The following is a 23019-nucleotide window of genomic DNA, read 5'->3' on the forward strand; positions in this document are numbered from 1 at the left end:
AGGTGATGGTATTGCTTTGGTCCCTGCTCTCTGCTCACCTGTACCCACTGAGGGTATCCATGCAGGTGCCTCCATTGAAGCAGGGGTTTCTGAGGTAGGAGGAACAAGCTTGATGGACCCGGTCCCTGGCAGAGCAGCCACACTGGGCAGAGGACATCATCGTCACAGACACCAGTGCTATGTTCCCGGCATCGACCAGGGTGGGTATGTCACTGACGCTGAGCTGTGTGGAGCAGCCGCCACCCGGCCTGCAGTCTGTGTACACACACTCATCCACCTCTACTTGGGACACGTTCACCCGCAGCAGAGACTGCAGCTGAGGAGAGGGACAGAGAGAGGGGTTGGTGGGAAGAAAAAGAGGGGGATAGAGAGAGATGGAGAGAAAGAGAGAGAGGGAATGAGAGAGAGGGGGAGAGAAAGAGAAAGGGAGAGAGAGTTGGAGAGAGCGAGAGAGAGGGGGGAGAGGGAGAGAGAGATGGAAAGAGAGAGAGCGGGAGAGTGAAATAGGGAGAGAGAGGGGGATAGATAGATAGATAGATAGATAGATAGATAGATAGATAGATAGATAGATAGATAGATAGATAGATAGATAGATAGATAGATAGATAGATAGAAGAGGGTAAGGGAAGTAAGGGAGGACAGAGAGGGATGAGCCTGGCTGATACTCCTCACGCATACAAATATTTACTTATAAAGAAACGAGTACATCTCCAAAATGGCAGATTTATTTTCAATAAATGAATGAGAAATGAGATAGACAGAGAAAGGAGGGTCGGCGAGAGAGTGAAAGAGGGATGGAGAGATATAGGGAATGAGGTGAGGGAGAGAGAATGAGTAAGGAAGCAGTTATGAACACAGAACAGGGAGAGTTGGTGCGAACAACATTATTGAAAAAAATATGAATGCACATTGCACCTCTTAGCTGATAAAGAAACAATATCGACAACACCAAGCTCTGCACCCAGAGATGTATGAGCTAAGATCCCTATCTTCAAGATGGGAAAACATTGAGGCGTGTACCTTCTTTCTATGCGCCGCCAGGTATCCGTGCAGTTTCTCTGGACGCAGGTAGCCATCGCTGTGCACAGAGAAGCGCACGTCCAGCGTCTTCGGTCTAACGTCTGTCAGGCTGAAGACGTTGATTGTGCCTGATCTGATGGACAGGTGTTCAGACAGGAAGCTCCTGAACATATCCTGTCGACTCCTCTCGTCCACCCGGGACTCAATAAACTCTCTGGCAGTGATGCCTGCAGAAGGCGGAAATACACACACATATGCACACACACACACAGGCACACACACACAAAGACAGAAACACACCTCAGGCATTAGAACCTCAAGAACATTCACTATTTACTGACAGGAGAAGTTGATCAAAGTGAACTCAGTTTTGGTTCAATTAGCAAATAGAATTGATCTATACTGGCCTCACATTGATTCACTCACCTATGTAGTGAAACTATTTAACTTACCGTTCTTTAATTATTTCCACTGAGACCGATTCTTGGCTCCAGTATAAAACATTGACGGCCTCACTGTCAAATAGATTTAGAGGTTGAAGCATTAGCAATGCAATGCGTCTCTTCTAATAATATCGGAGAGGATGGAAAAAGTCCTCTTTAATCTCTACAAAGTGAAATTGATGCCCTGGCATGCCTAATAGCCTTGCAGTCTATTCATAAAATGGATTTTCAAATGTCAAGGACTAACCTGGCAGTTTTGAAATTGACCTTTACATTTGGGATTTGCCCAGAGAGCCAAAAGACCAAGACATTAAACTTCATTTGTTTGTGAAAACGGCACCTGAGGTGTGATACACACTGCTGCTTGAAGTGATAGCGACTATAGGTTATCCTAATAAATTTGCTTTAAAGTACATACCTCACAGCTTGTAAAGGTGAAAAGGTGAGCTCCCCCAATTCGACATAAATCGCTTGGATCTTTTGTTAAAGATTAACATAAATCCAATCCATTGAATTTACTGACTCACAGTTTAACCTCAGATTTAAAAGTACCAGTTCTAGATCCAGAGATACTCTCTATTTTAAGGTGTATACTGTAAGTCTACAGGGTTCTGTATGTTTTTTAATTCATTAATTTAAAAAAATAATTTACTCATTCTTCTTTCTTCTATTTTAATCCAGAGAGCAGCAGCTGATTACCATGAATTAATATGACAACCTGTAATATGTCTCGAAAGCTACATTGTCTATCTCTCCAACAACACAACAAAGTAAAATAAAAAGCCTGACGTTTGGTGTGGGCGGAAAGATGAGCGATAGAGTGCAAGAGAAAGGAAAACAAATGGAAAAAGTTATTCATGTTGACAGGTTCAGACTCATCATCTCATATAGAGCATCCCTGCTGTGGAGTAACAGCAGCTGAAGAAGCATGACTCTAGTTGCTGAACGATGTGTTGAAAGGGTTCTACATAGAACCCAAAAGGGTTCCACCTGGAACCAAAAAGGGTTTTACTAGGAACCTTATTGGGACAATGAAGAACCCTTATAGGTTCTAGACAGCACCTTTTTTTCTAAGAGTGTAATCACGAATCTTGACATAAACTGTAGAATAGATAAGTACGATGTTGTCATGCTGCAGTAGCTTACCGGTCAGACGCAAGGAGGCTGACGAGTGGATGGCCATGTCCTCTAGCTCCCGGACGTGAACTGTGACCCCAGACACCACGTCTGGCCACACCCCGTCCGACACTCCCACTCTGAGATAGTAGCTCCCTGCTAGGGTGTTCTGTCTGATGGCCAGGTGGCCTGAACTCCTGTTTAGAGTGAAATACCTGTAGGGGAGGACATAAATGTGGTGGAAAAGACTGGGTAGTATTCATTAAGGGCATGCAATGGAAAATATTTTAAAATACAACGGGAAATGGAAATAAATGTTTCTTATTGGACATGGACAAGCAATTTAAGTGTTTATTCCATGTTTTATTCCATTTTGTGCCTACAACCCTGGACTACCAAAGGAAATTAACGGAAATAACAACTGTTTTGTTTCTGCTGGGAGGTAAATGCTATTTTGTTTACATCTCCACCAAAGGAGCTCGGTAGTCATAGAAACAGGTCACGATTGGCATATGAATAAAACAGGAATGTGTAAAATATGCAATTGGGATTTTCTTCTGTTCCCTGACTGTGTTAGATGCAAAATTGCAAACAATCTTGGTGTAAATATTCTTGATCCTTGTTCCCCAGCGAGTCCACCAGTTGACATGATACAAATGCATCCACTGATTGCTCTGATTACATTAACATTTGACATTTTTGTCATTTAGCAAATGCTCTTATCCAGAGCGACTTACAGTAGCAATTAGGGTTAAGTGCATGTTGAACAAGAGGCACTTGTTGGTCAAGTAGGAAATGTGGTAATATCCTCCATCCTTTCCATTTCTTTGACTTTCTTTGACTGTTACTGTTTATTGTCTCTCTTGCAGCCTAGTCACTTTATCCCTATGTATATGTATATATCTATCTAAATGACCTCGTACCCCTGCACATCAACTCGGTACTGGTACCCTGTGTATATAGCCAAGATATTGTTACACATTGTGTATTTATTCCTCATGCTATTATCTTTCTATATTTCTATTATTTCTTTATTTTTCTCTCTGCATCGTTGGGAAGGGCTCATAAGTAAGCATTTCACTCTTAGTCTACACCTGTTCTTTACCAAGCATCTGACAAATCACATTTCATTTTATTTGACTCTGAGACTTTGAGTGAAAGTAGCTGAAGATCATATTTATAGGGATACATATTTGCATCTGTCATATGTTAACTGTTTAACTGATTAACTGTCCTGTTATGACTCACGCTGGTTACAGACAAACATAACACCTACCTCATTCCTCCTGCGTCTAAGGTGTAGGTCTTGTTGTCCCAATCATCTTGATCAGGGGCATAGACCTTGCCCAGCGAAGTAGTCTGCATCCTTCCTGTCCAGCGCACACAAAGACTTTGATTTTGTCTGAAAACAACGGTTTCCAAACCGAAAGTGATAGAGGCCCCAGGCCGCTTATCTTCAGCCGTTTTCTTATCTGCTGTTCAGTGATTCTGCTGTTTCTGTTCTTCCTATTCTGTTCATGAGTGTGAAGTCCCACTGTCTGGGTTGAATAGGCTTCCAGCACTTGAGATGCGAGGAGCGCTGAGAGCTTAAGGAAGTCAGGGCTATCTCTCTATGGATTATGTTATTATCGAGCCCCAGTGCCAGCGTACTGCAGCTGGGTAAACAACCAGGGCCTGTATGAGTCAAGCTGCTGCAGTGTCTCATACAATTACTGAAAACTAAAAAATCCAGGTCTATGATCAGAACTTTAATGGGCCTAACAATCACCCCTGAGGAACACCACAGATCTTATAATGGTCAAGTTAACATCAGGGCCAGATACAATTAGCAGAGTGGAGAGAGTGTGTGGGGGTCGAATGTTCTTAAGCCCGATAGGAATGATTTGCAATCAAGAATCATGAAATGCTGCAACAAAATGCTAATATTTGCCCTGGGTGTATCAATTACTAATTCAGACAATACAGAATAGGTACACAGAAAGACAGAAAGAGCACTGCCATGCTGTGCTAACTTGGGGAAAGGCCTGGGTCCATATTCACAAAGAATCTTAGTGTTGCCTTTTAAATCATGAAGAATAAAAGGGGGGACTTTATCCTAGATCAGCACACCTACTCTTAGAGGCTTCGTGAATACGAATGTCTAAAAGTTGATGGAAAGTTGGGACTCACCCCTCCGGCTGTGAAAGTAAATCTCCTTCTCTCCCTCCTGGTGGGCATTGTCATTCTGGTCGCCCACGGTGATGGTGAGTGTGTTGGTGACCGTCATTGGCGGACGGCCGCTGTCCGTCATGACCACGGGCAGGAGGAACTCCCTCTGGTGCTCCCGGTCGAAGCGGCGCAGCGCGGTGAGCGTTGCCGTGCCATTACCATGGTCCTGTAGGTGGAAGTCGGGGGCGTAAAGACGGGGAAGGGTGAGGGAGAAGGGAGGCCCATTCTCTGGGGAGTCCCTGTCGATAACGTGGAGCAGCGTGGAGGTCTGGTTGAGCCACACCAGCTGTGGAGCAGGGCTGTTCTCCCAGAGGACAGGGGTGTAGGCCACCTCCAGCTCTGGCCCATTGTCATTAACATCAAGCAGGCTCAGCTGGACCGTGGCGCTCCCTGTCAACGCCAGACTCCCGCGGTCGGTCGCCATGACAACCAGCTGGTACTCGGGCATTGTCTCTCTGTCCAGCGGACGGGTCACGGTCACAATGCCGTCTCGGTCCACTATAAAATTATCGTACGGGTCTGACTCCGGGGAGATGCTGTAGACTATTTCTCCATTCAGGTCAGAGTCTGAGTCATTGGCCCTCACCTGGGTGATGCTGGTTCCCACGGCAACGTCCTCCACTAGAGGAGCGAGGGGGTAGAAGGTGGTGGTGAACTCAGGGATGTGGTCGTTCTCATCCAGCACCTGGATGATGCAGTGGATGAGGCTGGAGAAGTCAGAGTCCTCCACCTGGATGGTGAGGTTGAAGCGCTGCTCTCCGGGCCTCTCATAGTCCAGCCCCTTCCTCAGCTTCAGACTCCCAGACTGCTCTGCTCTGTGGCTCACCATGTAGAACCTCTCCCACTGGTCCCCCGCCACCACACTGAAGCCCAGCAGGCCGTGAGGGCCAGAGTCTGGGTCCACAGCTTCCAGCTCCAGCACGGTTGAGTCTGGAGGACTGCTCTCAGACACACGAGCCCCACACCACTCATCTTTGAACCGGGGGGTATGGTCGTTCAGGTCCATGATGATGATAGTGGCGGTAGCTGTACCCACCATGCCCCCTCCATCCCTGGCTTCGACCACCAGCTGGTGCCGCTCTGCCACCTCCCTGTCCAGCCCGCCGGTCACCACGGAGATGGTGCCCGTACTAGTGTCGATTGTAAATAGTTCCTCAGAATCCGTGTCACGGGCGTTCTTGATGATACGATAGGTGAGGATGGCGTTCTGACCCACTGCCGTGTCGTCAAGGTCTGCCGCCGTCATCTCCATGACAAAAGTTCCTGGGGGTGAGTTCTCGGCTACGTTGCCGTGGCAGCCATCGGGTGTGCAGGTGAAAGTGGGCTCGTTGTCATTGATGTCCCATACATTGATGATGACGTCAGTGAAGCCGGTGAGCCCCTCCCCTTTCTCGTCCGTGGCCAGGACCACGAAGCGCCACACAGCCCGCTCCTCGCGGTCCAGCGTCTTCTGGGCATACATCTCCCCCGTGTTCTCATTAATCATAAACTGAGAGTCCGCCCCCTGACCATGGAGAGAGTAGCGGACGGCGTCCTGGTCTGCATCTTTGTCTGGGTCCATGGCCGTCACCTGGTGAGACACCCAACTCATCAGCAATCCACATCTAAGAGTGTGTGTGTGTGTGTGTGTGTGTGTGTGTGTGTGTGTGTGTGTGTGTGTGTGTGTGTGCGCATGCATCCGTGTGCCTGTCTTTCTAAGCAAGCATCCCATCAATCTATCTTTACATCCATTGTTTATGTAATGGATAGCAGACTTGTCATGTACATGCATGACATACAGAAGCAAGTATTTGATATTTATGCTTGATAAAGATTATCCTGGCTAGCTGACTGTTTGTGCATTCAAAATGAATCCCTGCCTTGTCCATGAACAAAACCATGTTTTGATTCAAGCAGAAACAGAAAGACACCCAGGCTAGAGACAGAAATAACTTGTAGAGTGACATGTAGTTATTAGCTATAGCTAGCATATATACAGTTAGTATACAGAAGCATGCATTTGACATGGTTGATTGAGCCTCGGTACCTGACCGCTCAAACAGAAACAGACTGGCACCCAGGTTAGAGAAAGAACACACACCTGGAGCACAAAGACCGGTGAGCCATCTAGCTCCTCTGTCACTGAGCCATAGTACTCATTCGTGGAGAAGACGGGCGCCTCGTCATTCTTGTTGACCACGTTGACCACCACGGCGGCATAGTCCTCCCACTTCCCGTCCGATGCCAGCACCAGCAGCTTGTACCTCTTCTGCTGCTCGTAGTCCAGAGGCTGGGCGACAAAGATGGTTCCCACCTCAGGCTCCATGTCAAACACCCCCCCTGTGTTGCCCGAAGTTATCTGGTAGCGCAACTTGGCATTGGCACCTGGGGAGGGACCAGGGAATTTAAGAGGGGATTCTGGGGGATGGAGTTTTAGATGCTGTACTGAGACTTTGGGCAAGTCTGAAATGGCACCCTATTCCTTACTTAGTACAATACTTGTTTGCCCCATAGTGCTCTGTCTGAAGCAGTGCTTCAGACAAGGAACATTGTGCTCTTTCATATGCAGCCTCAGTACATACAGTTGAAGTCAGAAGTTCACATACCCTTGGAGTCATTAAAACTCGTTGCATCATGTTGTGGGGGTGCTTTGCTGCAAGAGGGACTGGTGCACTTCACAAAATAGATGGAATCATGAGGACGGAAAAATATGTGGATATATTGAAGCAACATCTCAAGACATCAGTCGGGAAGTTAAAGCTTGGTCGCAAATGGGTCTTCCAAATGGACAATGACCCCAAGCATACTTCCAAAGTTGTGGCATAAAGGCTTAAGGACAACAAAGTCAAGGTATTGGAGTGGCCATCACAAAGCCCTGACCTCAATCCTATAGAACATTTGTGGGCAGTACTGAAAAAGCGTGTGCGAGCAAGGAGGCCTACAATCCTGACTCAGTTCCACCAGCTCTGTCAGGAGGAATGGGCCAAAATTCACCCAACTTATAGTGGGAAGCTTATGGAAGGCTACCCGAAACATTTGACCCAAGTTAAACAATTTAAAGGCAATGCTACCAAATGCTAATTGAGTGTATGTAAACTTCTGACCCACTGGGAATGTGATGAAAGAAATAAAAGCTGAAATAAATGAACATCTATGAACATTTGAACATCTTGGCCATGTTCTGTTATAATCTCCACCCGGCAGAGACAGAAGAGGACTGGCCACCCCTCATAGCCTGGTTCCTCTCTAGGTTTCTTCATAGGTTCTGGCCTTTCTAGGGAGTTTTTCCTAGCCACTGTGCTTCTACACCTGCATTGCTTGCTGTTTGAGGTTTTAGGCTGTGTTTCTGTACAGCACTTTGAGATATCAGCTAAGAAGGGCTTTACAAATAAATTTTATTTAAAGTTCCTTGGCGTCCACATCACCACCATTCTACCTTTCTACCTACCTAAATCATTCTCTCTACTATTATTCTGGCATTTCACATTCTTAAAATAAAGTGGTGATCCTAACTGACTTAAGACAGGGAATTTTTACTAGGATTAAATGTCAGGAATTGTGAAAAACTGAGTATAAATGTATTTGGCTAAGGTGTTTGTAAACTTCCGAATTCAACTGTATATACAGTACCAGTCAAAAGTTTGGACACCCTACTCAAGGGTTTTTCTTAATTTTTTACTATTTTCTACATTGTAGAATAATAGGGAAGACATCAACACTGACATAGCACATATGGAATCATTTAGTAAGCAAAGAAATATATATTTTAGATTCTTCAAAGTAGCCACCCTTTGCCTTGATGACAGCCTTGCGCACTCTCGGCATTCTCTTAACCAGCTTCACCTGGAATGCTTTTCCAGCAGTCTTGAAGGAGTTCCCACATATGCTGAGCACATGTTGGGTGCTTTTCCTTCACTCTGCTGTCCAACTCATCCCAAACCATCTGAATTGAGTTGAGGATAGGTGATTTTGGGGGCCAGGTCATCTGATGCAGCTCTCCATCACTCTTCTTCTTGGTCAAATAGCCATTACACAGTTTAGAGGTGTGTTGGGTCATTGTCCTGTTGAAAAACAAATGATAGTCCTACTAAGAGCAAACCAGATGGAATGGTGTTTCACTGCAGAATGCTGTGGTAGCCATGCTGGTTAAGTGTGCCTTGAATTCTAAATAAATCACTGACAGAGTCACCAGCAAAGCACCCCCACACCATCTCACCGCCTCCTCCATGCTTCACGGTGGAAACCACACATGCGGAGATCATCCATTCACCTACTCTGCGTCTCACAAAAACACAGCGGTTGGAACCAAAAATCTCAAAATTGGACTCATCAGACCAAAGGACAGATTTCCACCAGTCTAATGTCCATTGCTCATGTTTCTTATACCAAGCAAGTCTCTTCTTATTATTGGTGTCCTTTAATAGTGGTTTCTTTGCAGCAATTTGAGCATGATCCTGATTCACGCAGCCTCTGAACAGTTGGTGTTGAGATGCTGCTGTTACTTGAACTCAGTGAAGCATTTATTTGGGCTGCAATTTCTGAGGCTGGTAATTCATTTATCCTCTGCAGCAGAGATAACTCTGGGTCTTCCTTTCCTGTGGTGGTCCTAATGAGAGCCAATGTTATTTCATAGTGTTGATGTCTTCACTGTTATTCTACAATGTAGAAAATAGTTTTAAAAAATAAAGAAAAACCCTGGTTGTGTCTAAACGTTTGACTGGTACTTTATATCCATTGATTCTTGAAGAATATAACTTATAAATGCCTCATGAGCTTAGTTCAACTGTCACAATCCATGCGAACCCAAAATATATAGCTTGTTTTACTCCAATGTTTGTAATCATTGTAAATGTAAACAAACACTTTATAGCTTCATAACATGGTTAAAACAATAATTTTCATATCATGGATGGTCAGTCCTTGCATCCATACTGTAGCTCTGTCTACTAAACTGAGAATGGTTATATTTCTCTAGTCCCACCCCTCAGATTTGAACCATAACAGTGGCGGGGTGCCCATTTTGTTATTGTTACATTTGTAGATTTGCCCTTTAAACAGCTGCATATTATCAAGATATCAAAGTGTCACGAACAAAAGGTAAACAATTGCCCTATAGCAAATGCAGCATATGACACAATTTCCCAAACAGCATGCCCAACGAAAGAAAGGCACCTTTTGTGAAAAGTTTTTTTAAAATTAGTTTTCTTAAATATTTGCACTCTCAAAATCACACTTTCTAAAGAATTATTATTTTTTTAAATGTAATTTGATGTTCGAAGTCCACAACAATGCTTAAACCACGTCATGGAACCATTTGGAGGTCTGGGAAAATTGAGTATTTTTGTAATAATAATGTATTCTTTTTTGTTTTTTTCTCAATCAGATTTGTTGGACCTGGCTCCCCAGTGGGTGGGTCTGTGTCCACCCAGGCCCACCTATGCCTACGCCCCTGATGCAAACAGGGCATGATGACTGAATTGCGCATCACAAAAAGCCTACAGCACCAACCAAGACTTAAGATCAAATGTTTTCAATACCTGGTTTACATACCCATTGTTACCTTAGTTAGCATTTACTGGTAGATATCATGAGTTGAAACATCTTTCCTACCTACCCTGCAGGCTACCGATGTCATTCTTCTGTGAGCTGCTCCATGTCAAAACCAGTTGAGAGCTGTGTGCTCTTGCTGCCTGCAGATGATAGTCATTTGAAACTAGGCTGTGTGCGGTGTGCATGTGAATATATTTTACATGGTTTGCAATTGTGTAGGCTGCTTTGTGCATGATTTCAATGTTGTACTACATAATTCATAAGTCATAAACCTCCACTACACTACTTTGATAACCAATTAGTGGGGATTAAGTGACTACAAGCAATGCCCATAAAAAAATAGGGTATAGGGTTTATACCTGCGTATAGCCTCCACTATGCCACTAGCACTGTGTTTTATAAAAAGTGCACTTTCTGAAATGAGTGCGCTGGTATTACCGTTGCTGTCCTTTCAGCATCACAAACCTGTCACACACTGAAGGCCTAGGTCCAATAGGTTTGCCACTGAAGGCCTAGGTCCAATAGGTTCGCCACTGAAGGCCTAGGTCCAATTGGTTTGCCACTGAAGTCCTAGGTCCAATAGGTTCACCACTGAAGGCCTAGGTCCAATAGGTTCGCCACTGAGCAAAGATGTCTATACTAGATATAAAGACTGCAGGTATTAATGTTTCAAGAAAGAATTGTATATATTTGGCCTGGCAAAGCGGTTTTATGCGCTTACTGAATGGAAGTTGATAATTACACGTTTTTTACTCTGCTGGTCTCGGGTGGTCTCTGGAAGAAATGATGAGTCCTCACTGTCCGAGACCGAGTCAAGACCAAGTACAAATGTATCTGACACTGAGACAAGACCAAGACACTCAAAATGTGGTCTTGAGACCAGACTCGAGACAGGTTGAGTACTACAGTATAGCACTTTTCATGTAGCCTAGTTTTGGCCAGCTAACCACCGATCAAGCAACATTATGGACTAAACGTTCAAATCCTGTTGCAGTCTGTTGTGTTAAAGGAGCTACAAGCCCAATGAAAATACTAGTCTAATCTCTGCTATTAACATAAATCAGCAGACAAAGCGCTCCCTCAGGGCTTTCCTATAAGCTTCTACTGCAGTTGAGCCCATGTGTGGATAAAAAAAAGACAGATTGGGTTTAGGCTCCTTTAAATGCTGGGGGCTGGTGTTGTCTGGTTGTTCATCTTGGCTTGGTTGCAGCTAGTGCTAAATAGGCTACCCTATAAACTAAGCAGCACCAACCCCTACTTGCGATAAATACTTGATTAACAACCCAAAACATAGCTGATATTACACAGTGTTGCCGCTGTACAGGGGCACCTACTGTACTGTGCAGGAGAAGTGTGTCTGTCTTTTTAGAACATATGTAGTGTTGCATTACTTGACTATTAAATGGCTGTGTCTTAATGTAGCATGGTGCTCAGCTTATCTCGTCTCAGCATGATTCCAGCAGAGCTACATCCAGATGGGGAGATGGCACTTGTGGTGTGTCATTTTGGAACATTTGAACCCTTCACTGCCCACATTGTCTCTAAAACTAGACGAGTCTAGGTTTGGGAAAAATGTAATTCTGTGATTGACAGTTACCTCTGCCCAAAGTCTAATGTCTTACCAATGACAGTTTTGGACCTGCACAGAATGTGAAAATGTTACTTTTCCCTCAGGTTTCTCATGAAATGTTATATCTGTGCCAGGTTACCTGCCTCACTGGCTTAACATGCACTCCTGAGAAAAAATTAATGTTACACATTCACTAATTTCACTGCCATTAGTGCAAATGTGCCATCACGGGTGGAAATTATTGGGCTTCGCAGCTCTCTCTTTCTTCCTCATCCTTCCTTCCATACCTTCGTCTTCGTCATTAGCACTGACAGAGACAACAGCCAGGCCGACATCTGCATCCTCGTCAACCCCAACTTCATAGAGGCGCTGAGCAAAGACGGGTTTGTTATCGTTCACGTCGCTGATGAAAACCCGCACATATGCTGTGTCTGCAAGAAGAATGACAAGCAAGAGAGAGATTAAACACCATACAGCTCCAACTCGCTCTGTCATCCTCCTCTCTCTCATCTCATCCTTACACTTCTCTTTCCATCTCTTCCAATCCCTCTTTTCATCAGAGGATGTTGTCAGTCAGTGTGAGCCAATGACACTCTTGTGGGGAGCGAAGCACTTAACCTAATGGAATGTGCCTCACTTGACATGCAAATCAGAAATAATGTTATTGTCAACAAGGTGTTCGGGATTACAGAAATTATTCAACCAGGGTAGATGGTTCACTGTTTTAGCCAGGTAACATTTTGGCAGCAAAAAACTTCCCAGAGGAACAGACTTTTCTGAAATAAAAAAAAGTTGAAGAACCTATCCACTTCTCCTCTGGGATGGCAAGTGTTTACATCTTTGTCTGTCTGGTTCCCTTTTCACACCATTCCTTCTTTTTAACTCGTACATAGATATATTTAGCTAAATACATTTTGTGACGTGTTTGGCAGATGTGGTAGGCTCAGTAGGTAGGAACATGGCCATGTACTGCTATTTTTCTGTCTGCATTCCCCTGCACTCTCTCTCCCTCCCTCCTACCGGGGGTAAACCCGACAGACAGGTAGTATTTACTAAGGAGATGAGCCCTTCTGCTGGTGCAGATATGTGGTGGAAGACAGCGCTAACACAGCGCTAAGGTTCATTTGGAAATGCTAAGCAGCCCCCTCACATCCCCTAAAGAGAAGGCTTTGCTGTTCACCCTTACTCCTAATACCTTCTCCGCAAACATTTGTTAAAAACCCCTCACCCGTAACGCAAACCTTCTTATAACATTACCTGCGATACCAAAACAGAATGCATTCTGTCATCATGTAGGACCAAGCCAAACAGAAATTCTGATTTCTGAATAGTCAATTGAGAAATTCTAAAATATTTTGTAAAACGATGTACCACAACGCTCACAGCGTTTTTTTCTATAGGGAAGAGACAAGAGGCTGTCTGATTACGCTTGTTCTCGCAGGAGGCAAATGAATAGAATGCGCTAGGCAATTCTTGTCTATGTAAAACAATGTGCATAGTGCATGAATTCATTTTTAGTTTTGATTGATTTAAGTTTTTTCCAGATGAGGGATGAGAAGAGAATCCTCCAGCCCATTGGGTATCTCACTATACCCCCATGTGCCATGTCTTGAAATATGCAGAGACAGATTAAAAGTATGTTACATTGTAATACTTCTGACAGCCAATTTTCTGGCTCTGCCCAAAACTTCTGGACCTTATAGCATTCCCAAGAAAGCATAGATTATTAAGTCATATATTCATTTTACACATAAGACATGGCTCTGCCGTTGTGCTGCAGAATTTGTGGATTTTGTCTCTTGTATAATAAATTCGATATATATTATTTTACTCTGGATTAAGTGTACATTTTAGTTAACTGTAATTTCATTAGGTATGCTTCAACTTTCCCTCCATCTTGTTCAAATTGGTCTGCCATGTAGTACACTTCTGTCTATAGCTAACATGAGCTGCTCAGTATGTGTGGGTAATCCTTTCTACCGTTGCATTTCTGAAAGGTATCACTAACAACAGCAAATGTGTTGCTAAGGCGCTCCGCCTTCTGGAGGATCAAGTTTTGAAATCAGTGGATTACCCAGTGGAAGCACAGTATGATCGCTAAGGAGATGTAGAAAATGAATGCGTATGGAGTCGAAAAGAGAACACAGAAGGCTGTGTTGAATGACACACCTGTCTACGGATTACAACATTAAACTAAGGGCAACCATGGCATCTGTGACAGGGAGGGAAAAGCGTTCAAAACGCGTATACGGTAAGAGAGTCTATCTAGATTCTAATTTTGTCAGAAAGTCAATTTCATTGCAAGTTAAAGCGTACTGTTAAGTAGCTAGCTAACCTTAGCTGGCTGGCTCGCTAGCTAACGTTATGTGTATGATCTGTGTAGTAATATAATTCATATCTCAGAGCCATTTGCATTGCTAGTTATAGCCTAATGTTAGCTAGCTAGCTAACATTGAACCTAGTAGTTGGTTAGCTTTAGCTACTGTATGTGTACATTCATGCAGGGTAGTAACATTATGAGTTGGGATTATGGTTAATTGTTTAGCTAGCTATGTCTAAACAGAAGACTCCACTATGCAAGTAACCATATCATGGTACCGTTTACACCTTCTGTATCCTTCTGTATCCTGTGCATGTAACAAATAAACTTAGATTTGATTTGATATAGTTTGTGTTTATCAGAGATGTGAAGAACAACATGACCTGCACCAATGTCAAATTAGGATATAACGTTAGGCCAATGACACAGTGTCCAAGTTCTAAAATTCTCAGGTAGAACACCCTGCTTTTGTATCACAGCCGGCCATGACTGGGAGACCCATGAGGCGACGCACAATTGGGCCAGCGTCATCCACGATAGGCAAGGGTTTGGCCGGACGGGATGTCCTTGTCCCAACGCGCTCTAGCGACTCCTTGTGGTGGTCCGGGCGCCTGCAAGCTGACTTCCGTCACCAGTTATACGGTGTTTCCTCCAACACATTGGTGCGGCTGGGTTCCGGGTTAAGCGAGCAGAGTGTCAAGAAGCAGTGTGGCTTGACAGGGTCGTGTTTCGGAGGACGTGTGGCTCTCAACCTTCACCTCAAATAAAACTGTGAAGGACCTCGGCGTTAGTCTGGACCCTGATCTCTCTTTTGACAAACATATAAAGACTATTTCAAGAACAGCTTTTTTCCATCTACATAACATTGCAAAAATCAGAAAATTCTGTCCAAATATTATGCAGAAAAATTTATCCATGCTTCTATCACTCCTAGGTTAGACAACTGCAATGCTCTACTTCCCGGCTAACCGGATAAAGCACTAAATTAACTTCAGTTAGTGCTAAACACGGCTGCTAGAATCTTGACGAGAACCTAAGAACTTGATCATATTATTCCAGTTCTAGCCTCTCTACACTGGCTTCCTGTTAAGGCAAGGGCTGATTTCAAGGTTTCACTGCTAACCTACAAAGCATTACTTGGGCTTGCTCCTACCTATCTTTCCGATTTGGTCCTGCCGTACATACCTACACATACGCTACGGTCACAAGACGCAGGCCTCCTAACTGTCCCTAGAATTTCTAAGCAAACAACCAGAGGCAGGGCTTTCTCCTATAGAGCTCAATTTTTATGGAATGGTCTGCCTACCCATGTGAGAGACGCAGACTCCGTCTCAACCTTTAAGTCTTTATTGAAGACTCATCTCTTCAGTAGGTCCTTTGATTGAGTGTAGTCTGTCCCAGTGTGAAGGTGAACGGAAAGGCACTGGAGCAACGAACCGCCCTTGCTGTCTCTGCCTGGCCGGTTCCCCTCTCTCCACTGGGATTCTCTGCCTCTAACCCTATTACAGGGGCTGAGTCACTGGCTTACTGGTGCTCTTCCATGCCATCCCTAGGAGGGGTGCGTCACTTGAGTGGGTTGAGTCACTGACGTGATCTTCCTGTCTGGGTTGGCACCCCCCCCCCCCCCCCCCTTTGGTTGTGCAATGGCAGAGATCTTTGTGGGCTATACTCGGCCTTGTCTCAGGATGGTAAGTTGGTGGTTGAAGATATCTTCTAGTGGTGTGGGGGCTGTGCTTTGGCAAAGTGGGTGGGGTTATATCCTGCCTGTTTGGCTCTGTCCTGGGGTATCGTCGGATGGGGCCACAGTGTTTCCCGACCCCTCCTGTCTCAGCCTCCAGTATTTATGCTGCAGTAGTTTATGTGTCAGGGGCTAGGGTCAGTCTGTTATATCTGGAGTATTTCACCTGTGAATTTAAGTATGCTCTCTCTAATTCTCTCTCTCTTTCTTTCTTTCTTTCTTTCTTTCTTTCTTTCTTTCTTTCTTTCTTTCTTTCTCTCTCTCTCTCAGAGGACCTGTACACTAGGACCATGCCTCAGGACTACCTGGCCTGATGACTCCTTGCTGTCCCCAGTCCACCTGGCCGTGCTGCTGCTCCAGTTTCAACTGTTCTGCCAGCGGCTATGGAACCCTGACATGTTCACCGGACGTGCTACCTGTCCCAGACCTCTGTTTTCAACTCTCTAGAGACAGCAGGAGCAGTAGAGATACTCTGAATGATTGGCTATGAAAAGCCAACTGACATTTACTCCTGGGGTGCTGGCCTGTTGCACCCCCGACAACCACTGTGATTATTATTATTTGACCCTGCTGGTCATCTATGAACATTTGAACATCTTGGCCATGTTCTGTTATAATCTCCATCCGGCACAGCCAGAAAAGGACTGGCCACCCCTCATAGCCTGGTTCCTCTCTAGGTTTCTTCCTAGGTTTTGGCCTTCCTAGGGAGTTTTTCCTTGCCACCGTGCTTCTACACCTGCATTGCTTGCTGTTTGGGGTTTTAGGCTGTGTTTCTGTACCACACTTTGAGATATCAGCTGATGTAAGAAGGGCTTTGTAAATAAATTTGATTTGATTTGATACTCCTCCCTTCACAGTACAGAGCAAACTGGCTCTAACCGGAATAGAAAGAGGAGTGGGAGGCCCCGGTGCACAACTGAGCAAGAGGACAAGTACATATTATATATATATAATATAATATATAATTCCCTGCTTTCATTTCATCACACTCACAACCATAAGCTATTTTCTGTAATTATCTCCCTATTAACTTGTAAATATTGAACTTGTTGTGAGTTTATTTCCCTGTAATAATGAATAAAAATTAGCTGAAGTTAAGATTTTGTCAGCTATAAGATATGGCCATTATTTGAACTTCACATTAACTAGCTAGCTAACAAGCTAGAAACGAACCAAAACATTGTTTAGAAAGTTTATTTTAGTTGCCTGGTTTGCTAGATTGACATAGAGTATACTAAATTCATTTTTAAATGGATGGGTATATTGGTGTTAAAATACACCAGTTATGCTATTTTGGACCACCAGGCTACTGATGTCATTCAGCCTGTCATTTTTGTGTTTATACTTTTTCATAACGACAATGACATGTTTGATGTTGGACGACAATACAATGTTCATAATGTCACTGCGACAACTATACAGACATGTTGATAGACGCAGTATAAACCAGCCTTTAGTCTAGAAATCTTTGGTTGTTTTGTACACTACAGTACTCACTCTGTTTAGCACATGGCCTCACATGTGAATCCTTAAAAAGATGGGTGGGGCTAAGGCTTAAGATGGTGGGAATGATGCTGAATGGGTGTAGACAAAAAAAAAGCTCTCTAGTAAGTATACCTAGTAACTTACTCTAGTAAGTATACCAAATAAATTGGCCTAATAAATACAACCCAGCCCTCACCAGAAAAGAGTGCCTTGGTCCTCCTTTATTTTTGATGACCAATTTACCCCTTTTACCAAAGAGCACCTTCTATCGACCAAAATGTACTATTGTGTACCTTAGTAGCGCTTCCCTTCCTCCTCTTACTACCAGCCCTCACCAGAGTTGGGCTGTTTGTTCCTCCCAGGCCGTGCTGACTCCATGCCGTCTTCAGACTGAACCTCCAGTAGGTAGGATCCCTGCGCCTCGCGGTCAAACACAGCCTCTGTATAAATGGAGCCCAGCTCTGGATCTACACGAAATAGAAGGTGGTCTCCACTACTGTCACTCAAGAGAGAGTAAGTGATCTATAGGGGCACAACAGAGTACAATTAATGATTGTTCCCATATTAAGAAGTGAACACATTACAGAAATCTGATGAGTACCTGATATGGATGCCTTATAGCATTCTATCACATCCTTGTGGTCACTGCAACCGATGGAAACGCCAACGATAAACCGTACTGTAGTAATCATGAGTGCGGGAGAGTAATTGTTCTACGCATGAGTCACACGACTGTTCATAGAAACTAGAGTCACTGCAACATAATCCTTATATAAGTTCTCCTTCACAGTCGTATGGTCAAAGCCACACAGGCAGAATAACACACAGTCCCAACAACTTGACCACCACAGCTATGTGATATTAAGTTATGGATGGGTCAATGGATGTTGTGTTGTGCTGTGTTAGATGTTGCAGATGTGCAACTCACCTGTCCATTGAAAGCCAGGTCCTTGTCTTGAGCAGACACCTGGAGGACCATGGTCCCCACCTTGGCTCCCTCCGTCACTGAAGCCTCATAGATGGAGGAGGTGAAGAATGGAACATTGTCGTTCACATCTAAGAGACAAGATTGAAAACATAATTATTTGAAGATTGAATTCAGAAACTATATCCAGGACTCAAAATGAAAAAATTTAATTGGTAGCACTGGTGCTCCCAACTTAAATAAGTTAGGAACACCACGGAATTTAGGAGCCCCAGAAAATAAGATTGTTTTAATTGATAGAGATACAGTCTATATTGGCCCTATATGAATTCTAGCTAATCACATGTTGTGCCCTAGAACCTAATATGTAACACTGTAAATACATTCCATTATTATAATAGCTAAAATGTTGATACTGTACTGTACCTGTCATTGAACTTACAAAGTCATTTGTGGAATATCAGGTTTCTACATTGTGTAAAATCACTATTTTCCTACTGAGACACATTACATTGATAATTGTACATTGTCTCTTTAAAAATGTCAGGTTGGTTTTGACTATGTGCAAGATATCTGTCATTCATTCATTGCTATGATCATTCATCTCCTGAAGAAGAAGCCATCCCTTTTTCTTTCTTTCTGTGCCCCCAAATGTTTGGATATACTGGTGAAGTTACCAGGTTGTCAGCTAGCTAGCCAATGAGGTAACAACAAAGTGTAAACAAATGTTTGGATATACTGGTGAAGTGACCAGGGCCCGGTTTCCCGATAGCAATGGAATTTAGGCTTTTGAGTGTTTTAACAATGCAAATTACCTATAAAGGCTGAAGGTGTAACATGCGTTTCCCAAAACATGTGCCAATACTGATAGGATCGAAAGAAAGGCAGCGCTGATCTCTGATCAGCTTTCTCCATTCAAATCTTACCTGAACATTATAATTATTTCACAACACTGATGACGGATCAGCTCATAGAGGGGCTGCAAATATTGAGGTGGCTTATTCTAATGCTTACCCAATTAATAATGCACTTAATCACAGACTCATTTGGCACATCATTGCGCACATGTTGTTACACATCATGAAATATATTGAGGCAACAATAGAGACAGTGTAGCCTACAAATATAACTCAATTGACTGAACATTACATTCCAATATGACTTACAGTGTCTTCAGAAATAATGTACACCCCTTGACATATTGCACATTTTGTTGTGTTACAGCCTGAATTCAAAATGGATTAAAAAATAATCATTCTCACCCATCTACACAAAATACCCCATAATGACAAAATGAAAACATGTTTTTAGAAATGTTTGCACATTTATTGAAATTTAATACAGAAATATCTCATTAATATAAGTAACCACAGAGTCAATACATGTTAGAATCATATTTGGCAGTGATTATAGCTGAGTCTTTCTTGGTAAGTCTCTAAGAGCTTTGCACACCTAGATTGTACAATTTTTGGCCAATATTATTTTCAAACTGTCAAATTGCTTGTTGATCATTGCTAGACAACCATTTTCAAGTCTTGCCATAGATTTTCAAGCAGATTTAAGCCAAAACTATAACTCGGAACATTCACTGTCTTCTTGGTAAGCAACCCCAGTGTTGATTTGGCCTTGTGTTTTATGTTACCGTCCTGATGAAATGTGAATTAATCTCCCAGTGTCTGGTGAAAAGCAGACTGAACCAGGTTTTCTTATAGAATTTGCCTGTGCTTAGCTCCATTCCATTTATTTGTATCCCCAAAACTCCACCGTCCATAACAATTCCAAGCGTGCCCATAACATGATGCAGCCACCACTACACTTGAAAATATGGAGAGTGGGTACTCAGTAACGTGTTGTATTGTATTTGCACAAACATAACACGTTGTATTCAGGACAAACAGTACATTGCTTTGCCATGTTTTGCAATATTACTTCAGTGCCTTGTTGCAAACAGGATGCATCTTTTAGAATATTAGTATTATGTACAAGCTTCTTTCTTTTTATACTGTCAATTAGGTTAGTATTGTGGAGTAACTACAATGTTGTTGATCCATCCTCAGTTTTCTACTATCACAGCCATTAAACTCTGTTCGGTATTTAAGCTTTTCACTGACTTTGTGCTAATGGATGTATACAATTACAGATTTCAAAGAATAATGTTATATAATTATAGCTGAGAAAAAATAACATGTGAGTCATGGATCAATGTCAACAGAAGACAATAATGAATGCTTACAATTCACCCAGGGGCTGCTTTAACTTCCTCTGAAGTGACATTTTCACATAGTCTCCCAGTGACATCAATTCATGACTCAGTAAAAAAAAATTGACGTTAAGTGGAAGTTAGGATTTGCCCCCTCGTGATGGGGCATTTGCAGGGTGTCTGAGTTGAGACCTACCTGTGACGCTGACATAGATGGTGGTGAATGCAGCCAGTGGTACCGCTGCTAAGTTCTGAGCCCGCACCCTCAGGGAGAAACTGGGCGTGGTCTCGTAGTCCAGTGGCTCCGAAACCAGGATGGAGGCTGAGCCATCCTCGCGATTAGGCGACAGGTAGAAGCGCACGGGCATGTTAGTCTCCGGGACCACACCCTCCTCCAGGTTATAGGTCACCCTGGGGTCGCCTAGCAACGAGGTTGCTTTGATCGTCTGACAAAAACAGAACGCAAACAATCTTTTTGGGGGGCTAAATATGACAAACACATTCAATGTTATACAATCTTATACACTCCGGTATAATAGTGAGGTAATTTGTTTGTGGAGCAACAATTAGTGCTCATTGTCAAGTCAATTAGTGCTTACTGATTAAATCAGAGCGTGCAACCGAAAATGTAATCAACTAAAAAAAGTAATGAACATTTCTGCAAAAAATGTACTAACGTGTATGCAGCCAGCAAACCAAATAGCTAAAAAAAGGTACCCCCATATGCCATAATGAGATTGGCTTCCCATGCCACCCAGGCTGGTACCCGGACTGTTCCACGCACCACAATGGGAGTATCCCTGGCAGTGTTCTCTGGGATGACCACGCTGTAGCTGTCCTTTTCCCACTGCGGGGGCTGGTTCTTCACATTGGTAATGGTCACAGCCATCTCTACAGATGTGCTGCGGTTCCCCCCGTCCGTGGCCATAATCTCCCGGGTAATGTAGGACCTCTGAAGTCAAAACAATACCAAGGAAATATGATTCTGTCTGAAATACGGTTAATTTAGTTCATTAGGCCTGACATGGTCCAGTAAGTTTATGGGACTGTATTTTATACTGCTATATAGCTGTATCACCTGCACTGATCAATTTTACTGTGCTTGAGCAAGATGCTGGTTGACCGGCTGAATGACTGACCTGTGATATGGGCTGGTTGACTGATATGTGATAAAGGCTTGTTGACTGATGGTAGACTGACCTGTGATATGGGCTGGTTGACTGAATGGTTGACGTCTGGTTGACTGACCTGTGATATGGGCTGGTTGACGTACACCCAGCCGGTAACAGGGTTGACTCTCAGGTACTCAGGCTGCTCCTGGGATATGGAGTAGGTGACGGCAGCGTTGGTACCAAAGTCGTCGTCATGTGCCGCCACACGCAGGAAACTGGTGCCGATCATTGTGTCCTCTCTCAGAAAATCTATGAGAGACAGTAACAGACAAAATAATATGCTCAACACTCTGGAGCAAGGTCACGGTCGGTCACAGGCTGAATCAGTAGACCACAAATCAATTGTTTACATACTTAAGTGTGTTTATGTATGTTTACATCTTTATGTATGGCAATACAGTTAAAGACATAATGGCAACATTATGATGAAAAGTAAAAAGGAACTACGCTTAACGTACATAAACCCGTTTCGAATAGCTTTGGTTAATAGTCTATATCATTAAAATGAATGATTAGTCTGCCATCAACCATACGTATTATTAAAATCATAATCATTTGATGTATTATCATATATTTACTACGACACTCACACTCGTAGCGTAGGTTCTCAAACTTGGGGCTGTTGTCATTCTGGTCCAGGATGATGACGTTGAGCTGACAGATCCCTATAAGGGGCTCCTCAGCCCAGTCTGTAGCCGTCACCGTGATGGAGTACTCTCTCTGACGCTCCCGGTCGAACCGCCGCGCTGTCACGATCACACCTGAGGTCAGAGGCCAAAGGTCATGACTAGACCCCTTGAGTTTTCCTGTGGTAACTATGTGGCCATGAAATTGAGGAAAAACTCTGGGCACTAGTTTTAGACAACAATTTCAGTCCTTAAGTTTGATTTTTCATGGTCAGCTCATGTGGTCAGGAAAAACTCAAGGTCGTAGAGTGGCTTGTTAATATAATAGCTCTATTTGTCATGACATTATTGAAACGATTTATAATTAATACAGTATATTGTTATACTACAAAACATGGTTATAGGACATAAATAAAGGTTAAGTATGAGGTGTTACACTTCATTTCAATGGGGCTCTTTGGATGACTGTAGAGGTAATTTATCAGATGCTAGCATTATTCTTTAATGAAGAGTGTGAAGACTGCATGGGAATTGTAGATTCTGATACATTTTTACCAGTTCTTTTTCAGGTCAGTTTCAGCTGTCATGTTGTAATCCCAATACGTATGCTCACATCCTGCTTGACTATGGCTACGGCTATGTCTATGGGGCTGTGACTATGGGTCTA

General features: G+C 43.4%; 1 protein-coding gene across 1 annotated transcript in view; it reads right to left on the reverse strand.

Annotated features, from left to right (window-relative positions):
• The window catches only part of LOC115134853 (neural-cadherin-like), a 104404-nt gene that overhangs the window by 46426 nt on the left and 34959 nt on the right, over positions 1-23019 (reverse strand). Inside the window, 13 exon segments of the mRNA XM_065022439.1 lie at positions 39-316; positions 1021-1247; positions 2610-2794; positions 3856-3949; positions 4749-6357; positions 6868-7151; positions 12174-12317; positions 17765-17951; positions 18358-18485; positions 20751-21000; positions 21339-21506; positions 21803-21975; positions 22317-22487. Of these exon segments, the coding sequence (XP_064878511.1) occupies positions 39-316; positions 1021-1247; positions 2610-2794; positions 3856-3949; positions 4749-6357; positions 6868-7151; positions 12174-12317; positions 17765-17951; positions 18358-18485; positions 20751-21000; positions 21339-21506; positions 21803-21975; positions 22317-22487 (3898 nt within the window).

The sequence above is a fragment of the Oncorhynchus nerka genome, linkage group LG9a (assembly GCF_034236695.1).
Source record: "Oncorhynchus nerka isolate Pitt River linkage group LG9a, Oner_Uvic_2.0, whole genome shotgun sequence".
Lineage (NCBI taxonomy): Eukaryota > Metazoa > Chordata > Actinopteri > Salmoniformes > Salmonidae > Oncorhynchus > Oncorhynchus nerka.